This window comes from Rhinolophus sinicus, linkage group LG04 (assembly GCF_036562045.2).
Source record: "Rhinolophus sinicus isolate RSC01 linkage group LG04, ASM3656204v1, whole genome shotgun sequence".
Taxonomy (NCBI): Eukaryota; Metazoa; Chordata; class Mammalia; order Chiroptera; family Rhinolophidae; genus Rhinolophus; species Rhinolophus sinicus.
In genome coordinates this window covers 113,554,855-113,567,917 of record NC_133754.1, presented here as the reverse complement: position 1 = coordinate 113,567,917, position 13,063 = coordinate 113,554,855, and the positions used below count along the sequence as shown (strand labels likewise).

Genomic DNA, 13,063 nt, shown 5'->3' with positions numbered 1-13,063 from the left:
TTTTACATGTTCATATTATTAGGTGCATACAAATTTAGAATTATTACATCTTCTTGGTGAATTGAACATTTTATCATTACGAAGTGACCCTCTTACCTCAAGTAATGCTTTTTGCCCTAATTTGTGTTTACATTAATACTGTTTGATTCCTTCGGTTAGGTTTGTACAGTGGTTTTTTCCACTGTTTTCTTAACAGTGGAAATTTCTGTATCCTTATGTTTTAGATTGTCTTTTGTAAGAGCATGTTTGTTTGTTTTTTAAATTCAAAACTGAATAACCTTTGATTTTAACTTGGAGAACTTAATCTGTTTTAATATTGTGTATGTACTGGTATTTTTGAGTTGAAATCTACCATCTTGCTGTGTGCTTTTTATTTATCTTGCCTATTCTGTATTATTTTTTTCTGTCAAATCTTGCTCTTTGGGGATTAAGTGTTTTTTTATTATAAATTTTTCTCCTCTGATAACTTGGAAATTATATACTGCCTTTTAATCTATTAATGGTACCATAGAAGTTCTAGTATGCAGTCTTGAATTATTAAAGTCTAATGCTAACTCTTTTATTCTCCTTTTCCTGGAAAATTCAGTGACCTTAGAACTCTTAACTCTATTATTCTCTTAGCTTATTTACTACAGTTTTTATATATTTAAATTTCTGTATTATCTAAAACCCCCAATGACACTATTCTTATTTTATATCATTAATGATAATTTACATTTTCCTATGTATCTACCATTTTTGTTGTTTTTCATTACTTCTTACATTTCCAGACTTATATCTGGGATCATTTTTCATCTGCCTAAGAGCATCCTTTAAAGTAGTTTTTTGGTGTCAAATTCTTTCAACTTTAGTGTGTCAGAAAGGCTTTATTTCACCTTTATTGTCGGATAGTATTTTAGCCGGGTATAGTATTCTATGTTGGTCCTTTTTTCTTTTCATGGCATTGAAGATATGTTTTCTGGCCTTCTCCTGTGTTTCTGTGTATCTCATTCATTCTTCTGTATTTTTCCATTGTTTTTAGTTTCTGTGTTTTATTCTGGATAATTTCTTTTGATATATCTTCCAAGTTCACTAATTTTTCTTTTCAACTGGGTCTAATTAGTTGCTAAACCCACCCGTTGAATTCTTAATTTCAGTTATTTTGTTTCTCAGTTCTAGAATTTCTACTGTATTCTTCACCTACAGGGTCATTTTTTAGAGTTTTCAGTTTCTTGATGAAAGTTGGGTTTTATCTTCACAGGGGACTCTCTTAATTACTGTATAATTTTGTCTAGTTTTTGAACGATCTGGAGTATGGCTTTTTCAGTTTTTGTCCATTGTTGTGGGGTTCTTGTTCATGTGTTCTTTTCTTCCTGTGTACTTGATTCTCTTTAATTTTTCCTCTGATAACTTGGAAATTATTACTGCCTTTTAATATAATTTTTATTGTACTTGAAAAATTATTTTTAGAAATAACTAGAAACTTATGATGATGTTATCTTCCTCCAGGGAGGATTTTTGTTTGCATCTTCCAGGCATCTGGCAGCACTAGCAACCTGGTACCACCTTAATTCATTTTCAGTTTCACACTTAGGTTGTAGTTTCTATGTGGGCTGGTTCACTTCTGGGTTACCCATACTCAGAGTGCATGCTAATGGGCCCCAACCCTAAGGGTAGGGTGGTTTACCAGGAACTCACTTTGGCAGGCCTGGCCTACTTTTACTCTCTAGCAAGGCTTTCAAAAGAGCTGCTTTGCCTTTTAACTACCTCTTCAGCATCAGAAATGCCTGCCTAGGCCTGTGCAACCATATGTACCAAGATTTTTCTCTGATGATTCTACACTCTCCTTTTGATTCTTTGATGATTTTGAATTATGTTTTTATATTTCATGTAGCCTTTTAGAATAACTTGGAGCAGGAAGGTTGGTTTCCATTATCTGAAGTAGGATTGATATTCAATGGAATTTTAACTAAGTATGTTTACATTATATATATGTTCTGTACCATACTTTTGTTTACCTATCCTGGTCAATCAAGATAACTTATTATAGACTTTCACTACCAGCTATTTTAGAGTGGCTAGGAGAGCCAGGTAAAAAACATCTTTTGAAGATACTAGAGAACTGCAAAAGTACTTAGGACTCAAGGGATTAAGATCCTGGAATGAAGGGAAGAATACTGAGCAGACATTCTATAGCAGCTTCCGGGCATTTGCCATTTCTTGAGAGCTGGGAGAGACCTAGAACCTGGAAGAGGTCCTGTGCTGAACAATTTCATGGGACAGTTCCATGGGTTTGGAGAGACAACTGGAGTTCCAAAAGCAAAGATTATTAATCTGACTCCCTAAAAACATAAAACTTTTATACACTAAGAAATAGAAAAGTAGAAGAAAGCATAAAATTAGAAAATCAGTATTTTTCAACCCCTAGTGGATCTCAAATTACCACCAGTAGATCCTAAAACCATAAGGGAAAGAGTTAATGGTGAACTTTATGATGGCTGAATTAGGTTGACAATACATGAGACCACTGGCCAGTTTCAACATTATGATACATGAGACAACCCATTATGTGCCTTCAGATTTGATTCAAAGTGCATAACACCACAAAGGGAGGATTCTTGCAAAAGAATTCCCCCTGAATCTAATGAAACTTGTAGATCTAGCTGTCAGTTTGTAAGCAATATAGGAGTTAGCAAGACATGTTAACACCAAAGGAAAGCAATCAGCCAAATATCTCACAAGTGTGAGATAAATTAAAGGAGAAACATGAATATGATCATATGGAATGTGTAGATCTCATTTGGATCTAAATATAAACAACCCAAATGTAAAGGGTAAATTTTAAGAAATTTGAACATAGATGGGCTATTAGATGATATAGTTGGCTTTATTGGGTGTGAAAGAGCTATTGTAGTTAAGTTTCTTTTTTAAAAAAATCCTTATAAAAAGAGATACAAATCAAAGTATTTTGGGTAACATGATATGATGTCTGTAATTTGCTTTAAATATGGAAAATTTTAATAATTGAACTGGTTAATGGATACATAGGTGTCGTGCGGGGAGGCCTGCAGGGTCTCTGGTCCCGCTCCCCACATAACGCAGGATATGGTGAGGCCAAAAAGGAACACCCACGGAGCCATAGGTAGGGGAGTCATACCACTACGGTCTCACTGGAGGCTGGGTTCACTGGACGTGCGACCTGCTGTCCGTTTTGTCTGCAACCCACCGACGACTCTCTTTCACTCTCCTCCACTCTCCTCGGCTCTCCTTCGTAGCCGCAGCAGTTATATTAGCGGCTAATTGGCTAACTGGCTACAGCTGACGGCCAATCAGCCCCAGCTGACGGCCATCTACTACCCGAGCCAGCACTCCTCCACGTGAGGCCGAGAGCCTGTAAACTACTTTCTGGGGCTCTGTCCCCACAATAGGGATTCATTTAGCTGTTTTCTCTACTTTCTGTATATTTAAAAATACTCATTAAACAGATACTGAAAAAAAAAGGAAACATCATAAACAAAATTTCACTTGTACCACATAGCCTGTGTCTTAAGTAAGAATGTCATAAGCCACTCTCCTTGGGTGAATGTCGGCTGTTTATGAGTGGTGTCAAAGGGGTATAAACCTCATTGTATTTGTATAGTGTATTTCCCAGCTGTTAGTTTCACCTGTCAGACATGTGTAACTCTCCCATTTCTAAGGAGGCACACCTTGATCTATAGTCTTACTAAAACTATATGGTAAGGAAGAAGGGCAGCAAAACTGGGGTGCATGTAGTTTAAAAGAACAGGAAAAGGGTACTAGGTGGGTAAAACCCACTGATATCCCCCATCTTTCTCTTGTTAGTTACTCAGGACATTCAAACCTACTGCTTTCCATACACATACTTTTTAAAATACTTCCAACTGACATAATTTAACTCTCTCTTCCGTAAGAAAGGGAGTGTCGTGCGGGGGACCCGGCGGGGTCTCTGCTCCCGCTCCCCATACAAGAACGCAGGATATGGTGAGGCCAAAAAGGAACACCCACAGAGCCATAGGTAGGGGAGTCATACCACTACGGTCTCACTGGAGGCTGGGTTCACTGGACATGTGACCTGCTGTCCGTTTTCTCTGCCAACTGACTGACGACTCTCCTCCACTCTCTTCCACTCTCCTTGGCTCTCCTTCGTAGCTGCAGCAGTTATATTAGTGGCCAACGGCTCAATGGCCACAGCTGACGGCCAATCAGCCACAGCTGATGGCCATCTACTACCCGAGCCAGCACCCCTCCACGTGAGGCCGAGAGTCTGTAAACTACTTTCTGGGGCTCTGCCCCCACAGGGAGATAACTCAAAGTACTGCTACTAGCTTCAAGTGCAGAGTTGTGGATAATGTTAGTTCCTCTTCCCATCTCCATTTTATTCTGTGAATTATAGACTTCAGAAAATTTATCTACTAATAATATATTCCCTATGTGCAGTAGTAGCAGAGGAAAAAATGAAAGAGAAGGGAATTAAAAAAACATTATATGACATAGCAAACAAGGCATATACAGATAGCGTCCAGAAACCTCACTCACGTAGTTTGACCAAGCAAGCGTAATTTGCACATGATGACAGAGCACTGCTGGGTGCGCCCAGCCTTGTGGCTTGGAAGATCAGCCCAGTCCACAGCCTGCCGTAGGCTCTTCCCAGAATCCAAATTGCCCACACATGCTTTGGACACTGGGTATGCTGGGTCAGATGAGCTGAGTAGCAGAGTGCTTCAGCGCAGGCCAGCTGTGCAGTGATGCTTGCTCTGGGCCCTACACGCACGTTCTCACTATAAGGCAGATGGGTAGAAGCAGATAAAAGGTCTAAAACCCGTGCAGTATATGTTGCCTTCAGAATCCCCGAGATATCAGCCAAACATTTGCCTCTTAGCAGGTGTAAGGCACAGACAGCAGTTAGCATTCACTTTATTTTTCATTTGTTTATTACTACTATTTTTGAGTAATTCGTGTATGTGGTATTAAATTGAAAAGGTGCAAAAAGTGTACAGTAAAACCCAAGTTCTTTCCCTGCACTTACTCAGCTACCTTGGTCTCCACACTTGGAGGCTCTACTGTTTCTTGTGTATCCGCATTTGAAAGGGCATATCCTGACTTGGCACAGACCGTTAGATCACAAGAATCTTCCTAAAGGGGCAGGCCCTGTGTGTTCTGAAATGTAAGCAAGGCACCTGTGTCTTCCTCCTCTCCAGGTTCTGTCATCCTGATATCTTCCATATGGTAGACCAGTGTAAGGGGTTGTTTCCTGAGTTGATACCCCTGAGGCAGGTGAAAGTAAACTGCTCTCTCATGTCCTCAGTTTATCTCAACGGAGAAATGCTTCATAACTGCAGTCTGGGTGCCAAGGGTGGTAATAATTAGTTCCAGTCAGACCTCACATCTGAAAGTGCAGTTTGAGTAGGGGACACCATTTGATTATGTTTGTGACAGCCTAATGTCATTGACTGAGACCCTTTGGCCCCTCATTTGGGCAGGTGGGGATTCTCTGTAAATCACCAGGTGAGATGTGCCGTGCTGTTGTTCTTTGATAGTCCAGCGACTTTCACCTGCCCATTCCTACTACAAGGGTATGATGACTGCAGGTGGTACCTTCTTGTTCATGGACTTCTGGGATCCTATTCCCTGACACAAACAGGAGTTTCACTGCCGTTGTCCCTGATTTGGGCCAGTAACCAGGTCTAAATTCCCTTCCTTTCTCAAAAGGTCTGTAGACTGTAGCCCACTATCTGGTACCAGTTTATACCAGATACTCTTATCAGTTTCAGACCATACTCACATCAGTTTTTTGTGTTCTTTGATTGAAAATCAGAGAAACCAGCAGTGGTTAATTTAAAGGAAAAAAAGGAGGGAAAAGAATTTTGTGGAACGCCCCCAGGCTGCTGACAGAATTAAAGAGAGAGCTGAAAATCCAGGACTTGATAGGGACATAACATAGGGCAGCTCCAGGGCTCTAGACAAAGAAGTCTTTGAATGACTTAGTTCCACCCTTAGGTAAGTCTACTCAAGAGTCAAGTTCCCAGCAGAGTCTGGTTTGCCTGACTTGAATCATCACCACCCCCCCCCCCCCCCTTGGCTGATGGCACAAGGTGCCTTGATTAATAGACCCTCCAAGACTTGGGGAACAGAGGAGAGATAACTTTCCTAAATGAACAGTAAGGTGCTGTAACCAAGAGAAGGGAGGAGAAATGCTCAACAGGCAAAACCAACAGATAGATGCCCATTCTGGAGTGTTCATGGTAGTTCAGTGTTGCTCAGTAGGAGCATCGTTGGGGCAGCCGTTTTTCTTTGTGAGCTGCTGTCCCAGTGCATTGTAGTACGTTCACCATCCTTGGCTACTGTCACGAATGCCAGCAGCACTCCCACTGACTGCTGCCGTCACAACCAGGGTACCACTGCTTCCTGACCACTACCATCGCCTCCTCCCCACTCCTGCCCTTTCAGACAGGCTGTGGACTAGAATATCTGGAGCGCTGCACTGCATGATCCCTAAAGCTGTTTCCATTTAACACAATCAGACGCATTTCCATTGCTAAGCAAAAGGTTGTTTGTAATTTTGTCATAGAATAGTATTTCCTTTCTCTTCTATAAAAAAGTTCTTCAGTTTATTCCAGTTATAAAATAAATAAGCGATGGTGATGTAATGTACAGCATGGTGACTATAGTTAATAATACTGTATTGCATATTTGGAAGTTGTTCAGAGAGATCTTAAAAGTTTTGTTTTGTTTTGTTTTTTGTGTTTTTTAGTTTTTCCAGGACCCATCAGCTCCAAGTCAAGTAGTTGTTTCAATCTAGTTGTGGAGGGTGCAGCTCACAGTGGCCCATGTGGGGATCGAACCAGCAACCTTGTTGTTAAGAGCACTGCTCTCTAATCAACTGAGCTAACCGGCAGCCCCCATCTTAAAAGTTTTAATCACAAGAAAAAATTTTGTAACTGTGGTGACAGATGTTAACTGGACTTATTATGGTGATCATTTCACAATATATACTGGTATCAAATCATTATGTTTTACACCTGAAACTAATGTTACTTGTCAATTATATCTTAATTAAAAAATGAGAAAAAGAGTTCAATTCAGTGCCTCCAAATATCTAAACTGATCCACACCTAGAGCCATATGAAATATATAAGAAATTTATCAATTTGTTTCTTCAGTTTATTTCTTTATTTAAGGGCACTCACTTTAGAGCCAGACTGTGAATTCAAATCCAACGGTTGTAGTACTAGCACTTACTTGTGTTGGGTTTTTACGTAATCTCACTTTGGGCAATTACATACTCCCTTGGTGCTTCTGTAAAATGATGATAATAATAATTGTACCCGTTTCAGAGGATTGCTGTGGGGATTAAATTAGCTAGATGCATAAAGTATTTACTGTATTCCCAAGACATAGTGTGCTTATGTATAAGCTACTATATTTCTAAAATGGGATATTAATAATTTTTATATAGGTAACATAAAAATACCTCAAAAATTTTTTTGGTGGGGAGCTACCTTTTAAAAATTAAAATGCTTTATCTGGAAAAGTATTTTGTTATGGCATTTAGCTTAGAACTATACTTTGAAAAATATCAGTGAATTTTTCATTCCTTCAGTTAATATTCATTGAGTGCTTGCCAGGCATGTGGCAATTCTAGGAAGACAGGAGATTTACATAACAGTGCAGGAAGCAGTAACGAAGTGAGCAAATAAATACCCAGGGTAATTACCACTGTGATAGGAGCTGTGGAGGAATCTGCAGAAAGGCCTGGAAGCAGGAAGGTTTTGGTTTGTTGGTGGAACAGATGAGAAGCCTGGATCAGACTGTGGTCAGCTGGGGAGAGGCGACATGGGAGGTGGGAGGTGTGCTGGGGGTTTGCAGGGCCTTAGAGACTCTGGTAAGGAGCTGGGATTTCTTTCCAAGAAGCTATTGGGGGTGGGGTAGTTTAAGCACAAATGTGCTGGCTCAGCTTTACATTTGGGAAAGTTGTTTTTGTCAATTGTTTTAACTGAGTTGTTTTTTCTCATTGAGAATGAATTGGAGAGGGGCAGGTGGGACCAAGTAGAAAACCCTAGGGAAGACATGGATGAGATGGGATGCCGGCAGTAGAGGTGAAAAGAAGTGGATGAAATCTAATCCAATCACATAGTAGGCATACCTGGGAGATACTGCGAGTTTGGTTCCAGGGCACTGCAATAGAGCAAATGTCTCACGCAAGCGAGTCACATGGCTTTCTTTTGCTTCCCAGTGTATATATAGAAGTTATTTTGATACTACTGTAGCCTGTTAAGTATGCAGTGGCATTATGTCTAAAAAAACAATGCACATACTGTGGGGGCAGAGCCCCAGAAAGTAGTTTCCAGGCTCTCGGCCTCACATAGACAGGTGCTGGCTCAGGTAGTAAATGGCCATCAACTGTGATTGCATGGCCATCAGCTGTGGCTAGTTGGCTGTCAGCTGTAACCAGTGAGCCATTGGCCACTAATATAACTGCTGTAGCCACGCTAGCAAAAAGAAAGAGAGGAGAGAGAAGAAGAATGGGGGCTAGCAAGAAGATGGCGGCTGGGCTGGCAAGCGTGGATGGCGGTTTGCGGACAGTGTGGATCCAGCCTCCAGTGAGAGTATAGTGCCGCCAGAGAGAATATAGTGGTATGACTCCCCTACCTATGGCTCCGTGGGTGTTCCTTTTTGGCCTCACCATATCCTACGTTATGTGGGGAGCAGGAGCAGAGACCCCTCTGGATGCCCTGCAGGCCTCCCCGCACGACACATACCTTAATTAAAAGGTACTTTATTGTTAAAAATGCTAAACACCGTCTTAGTCTTCAGCGAGTTGTAATCTTCTTGCTGTTGGAGGTCTTGTCTCGATGCTGATGAAAATGCAACATCTAGAAGCGCCACAAAGTGAAGTGCACTAAAGTGAGGTGTGCTGGTATTTATCTTGGAGGTAGAATTGACAGGTATTGGTGATGACTTGGACGAGGAGGGCTGTGAGGAAAAGGGAAGAATCATTTCTGGCTATTACGTGCCATTTGACAGGTTGCGTATATTCCCTCTATTATTAAGCCTTTTTTTTTTTTTTTTCATTTTAACATAAACCTTTTCAAAACTAAACTTTTTAGTACCATTTTAAAACTTTGCTCTTCTTGGTCTAGATTTTTTTTTTTGCACTACAGCCAAATTGTACAGTCTTTTAAAATTATTTTCTTGTTTTCCTGTTGAGTAATGAGAACCTCCTTTCTTGATGTTTTTGGCGCTTAATTGGAAGCATTTTATCTGTTAATTATTGCTGCTGAGGATTTAAAGTCACTTACCACTTTCAGAGTAGTCTTTTGAAATTAGACAGCTGAGTGTCATCCCTGCCCCAGGAAAGTATGAGTGTTTAAAGGTCAGCACCTGTTGAAGCAACCCTCCCTTCTCTGCCAGGTGTGCTTCCCATGGTGACGAGGGCAGGGCCCGGAGCTGGGATGGTGGTGGTGGGGAGGCCCCTAGCTCTGCCAGAGGCCCACACTCACTGCAGAACTCCATTATTCTGTTTAATATGTGCTTCACGTGTGCTAAGTGAAGTTTCAGTTTTTGTTTTCTGTCACTTAGGACTAGTATTCCTCCTCAGTAATTGGAGTTTATCATATTTTACTAAAATATGACTTCTTGTGAATCAATTGATATCAAGCATATATACAGCATTCTTTAAATTAAGCAGATTGTTCACATCGATGCATGTGGAATGAATTATTTTACTCTTTTCTAAGAAATGAAAAAAAACTGGGAAGAAAATTCATTAGACAGTAATGCAGAGATTTTTTTTGCACCTAAATGGGAAGCCAGAAATGCATATAAAACGCAAGAACTTCAGAAACATTTCTTAGACATGGATGTTTTATTAAATGCCCATGGATGTTTTTGATTTCCCATTACATTAAAAGACTCAAAAGAACTTCACATTCTGAACATTTAAAAATAGCTCAATCTTAAAAAAGATATAAAGTATTATCAGCTGTGCTTTTTGTACATAATTAGCGGGTGCCTGTGGAGGTATAATGACTTTTAGTGTAATGATGTTACTCATGATAAAAAGTTCAGATGGTAATGATTGGGGCTACAGCTGGATGACACATTTTAAAATAATTCAAAGATGACTCTACAGAAAGCATGCTATTTTAGTTCCTTGTAATCCCCTTTCACTCATCAGTGAATTGTGAAGGTATCAATAAAAGATCCTTCTTAAAATGAAACATTTTCCCCCTTTGTTACAGATTGGCTGTGTGCTTACTGTTTCCTCCCGTGCTTGGCGGGCCCCTGGGAAGGTACATCACCATCCGCCTTCGCTGAAATGGCTCAAGATGCAGTGGGCCTGTCTTCTGACTATCAGTTTTGGATATGGAAGCTTTCGGTTTGGGGCCAGGCCTCCACTTCAGAAACTCAGCAAGACACCTGCCGTCACCTGCCTCAGTTTCAGGAGTTCCTGCGGCAGATGTACGAAGCTCTGAAAGAGATGGTAAGTGGTGGAGCAAAATTAATGCAGTTATTTCGAGACATCAGGGACTCTTTACCAGATTTCGCCAAGCCTGAATTCGATCAGGGTCAGGGATTTGTGGTATTGGCCTAATATTTTGAAGGAGTAGAAAGACAAATTACCTGTAGGTAATACAGACAGGAAGTGGTTTCCTTGTTTCTGACTTATTATAACTTCAGTCTTTTTTCTTGATTAGTTGTGTTGTCACATGAGACTTCCTGACCAATCAAGTTGTTTTTAAATATACAAGACTTGGACACTTGTTGTCAGATAATAATTGGGATTCTTTTAAGGGCCTTTGCATTTATTAAATATTGAAGAGTTTGCTGAAATGCTTACCCTTTCCTCAACCCTGTTTTAAAGTGGGCTTTACAAGAGGTGATAAATATTAAGATCTCTTATAAATATTTTAAGTGATCTTCTCTGGTGAATAGTAAGATTTTGAATGTTTTTACAATTGTTATTTAATTTATTGTGTTAAAACTTTGATATATAGGGCCAGCCTGGTGGCTCAGGTGGTCAGAGCTCCATGCTCCTAACTCCGAAGGCTGCCGGTTCGATTCCCACATGGGCCAGTGGGCTCTCAACCACAAGGTTGCCGGTTCAACTCCTTGAGTCCTGCAAGGGATGGTGGGCTCCGCCCCCTGCAACTAAGATTGAACACGGCACCTTGAGCTGAGCTGCCACTGAGCTCCCCGATGGCTCAGTTGGTTGGAGCGCATCCTCTCAACCACAAGGTTGCCGGGTTCGACTCCCGCAAGTGATGGTGGGCTGTGCCCCCTGCAACTATAAATGACAACTGGACCTGGAGCGAAGCTGCACCCTTCCACAACTAAGACTGAAAGACAACTTGAAGCTGAATGGCACTCTCCACAACTATGATTGAAAGGACAACTTGACTTGGGGAAAAAAAAAAAAGGCCTGGAAGTACAGACTGTTCCCCAATAAAGTCCTGTTCCCCTTCCCCAATAATAAAACAAACAAACAAACAAACAAACAAACTTTGATATATATTTAATTGGGCATAAGATTTACTTTTATTGTAATATTTTTATGAATTAACATGTGTGGGGGCAGAGCCCCAGAAAGTAGTTTCCAGGCTCTCGGCCTCACATAGACAGGTGCTGGCTCAGGTAGTAAATGGCCATCAACTGTGATTGGATAGCCATCAGCTGTGGCTAGTTGGCCGTCAGCTGTAACCAGTGAGCCATTGGCCACTAATATAACTGCTGTGGCTATGCTAGCAGAGAGAGAGAGAGAGAGAGAATGGGGGCTAGCAAGAAGATGGCGGCTGGGCTGGCAAGCGTGGATGGCGGTTTGCGGACAGTGTGGATCCAGCCTCCAGTGAGAGTATAGTGCCGCCAGAGGGAATATAGTGGTATGACTCCCCTACCTATGGCTCCGTGGGTGTTCCTTTTTGGCCTCACCATATCCTGCGTTCTTGTATGGGGAGCGGGAGCAGAGACCCCGCAGGCCGCCCCGCATGACAAATGGTGCAGCGAGCAGGGTCTCCCGCACGACAAATGGCGCAGCGAGCAGGGTATGGTGCCGGCCAAAGCTCTCCGAAATGTGGTGGAGCAGTTTGTGTGTATGAACACTGAGTCTGAGGAAGACCAGGAGGAGCAGCTACCGGAGAGCTGGACCCCCGTGGAGGGGTGGGAGGACGTGGACGGTTCTCCCACCAGCACAGGAAAAGCCATGCAGCTGCTGCAGAGATGGAGCCCTATGGAGAGGTGGAAAGATGTGGACGGTTCCCCAACCAGCACAGGCCGGAGAAAGCGAAGGTCGTTGCAGCCCTGTGGGCCGGGAGGTTCCTGCTCGTGCAGCCCGGATGCAGGACTTGTAGTCCCAGGAGGTAACGCTTGCTGAGTCCTCCGTGGGAGATGAGGGGGAGGTCAAGGTCGTCCCTCACCCCCAGGACTGCCCTGGTGAATGACTATGGACTATGGGGAATTGCCTTCCATCCCTAATTTAATGGACCGCTTGACTGTTTGTTTGGGAACTGTTGTTACTGGAACTGGGGGATATTTGCTTTTGTCTCTTGACTGGCCGCCATTGAGAATATGTAAGCACCTTGATTGTGAGTCGCTGTTGTTCCAGCAGGGTACCCTGAGAGGCACAGAGAGAGTGGCAGTGCCCTGAGAGCCCTGGCTGTGTCCAGGAAGTGTGGCTGTGCCCACAGAGAGTGGCAGTGCCCTGAGAGCCCTGGCTGTGTCCAGGAAGTGTGGCTGTGCCCACAGAAAGTGGCAGTGCCCTGAGAGCCCTGGCTGAGTCCAGGAAGTCTGGCTGTGCCCTGAAGATGCCCTGGCTGTGCCCAGGAAGTCGGGCTGTATCCCAGAGAGAGTGGCAGTGCCCTGAGAGCCCTGGCTGTGCCCAGGAAGTCGGGCTGTTCCCAGAGAGAGTGGCAGTGCCCTGAGAAATCCTAGCTGTGCCCGGGGAAACTAGTGGTACCCTAAGAAGTCCAGGAAGTCTGGCCGTGCCCAGAATCACTGGTGGTGCCCTGAGAAACCCTGGCTGTGCCCAGAGAGCCTGGCTATGTCCAGGATATTGCATTCACCCCCA

General features: G+C 42.6%; 1 protein-coding gene across 8 annotated transcripts in view; it reads left to right on the top strand.

Moving 5' to 3' along the window:
• The window catches only part of FANCC (FA complementation group C), a 261,715-nt gene that overhangs the window by 82,492 nt on the left and 166,160 nt on the right, over positions 1 to 13,063 (top strand). For all 8 annotated transcript variants that reach the window (XM_074330248.1, XM_074330249.1, XM_074330251.1 and 5 more), the window contains exon 2: positions 10,242 to 10,483. In XM_074330248.1, the coding sequence (XP_074186349.1) occupies positions 10,319 to 10,483 (165 nt within the window). In that variant the 5' untranslated portion in view covers positions 10,242 to 10,318. The remainder of the gene's footprint in view (positions 1 to 10,241; positions 10,484 to 13,063) is intronic.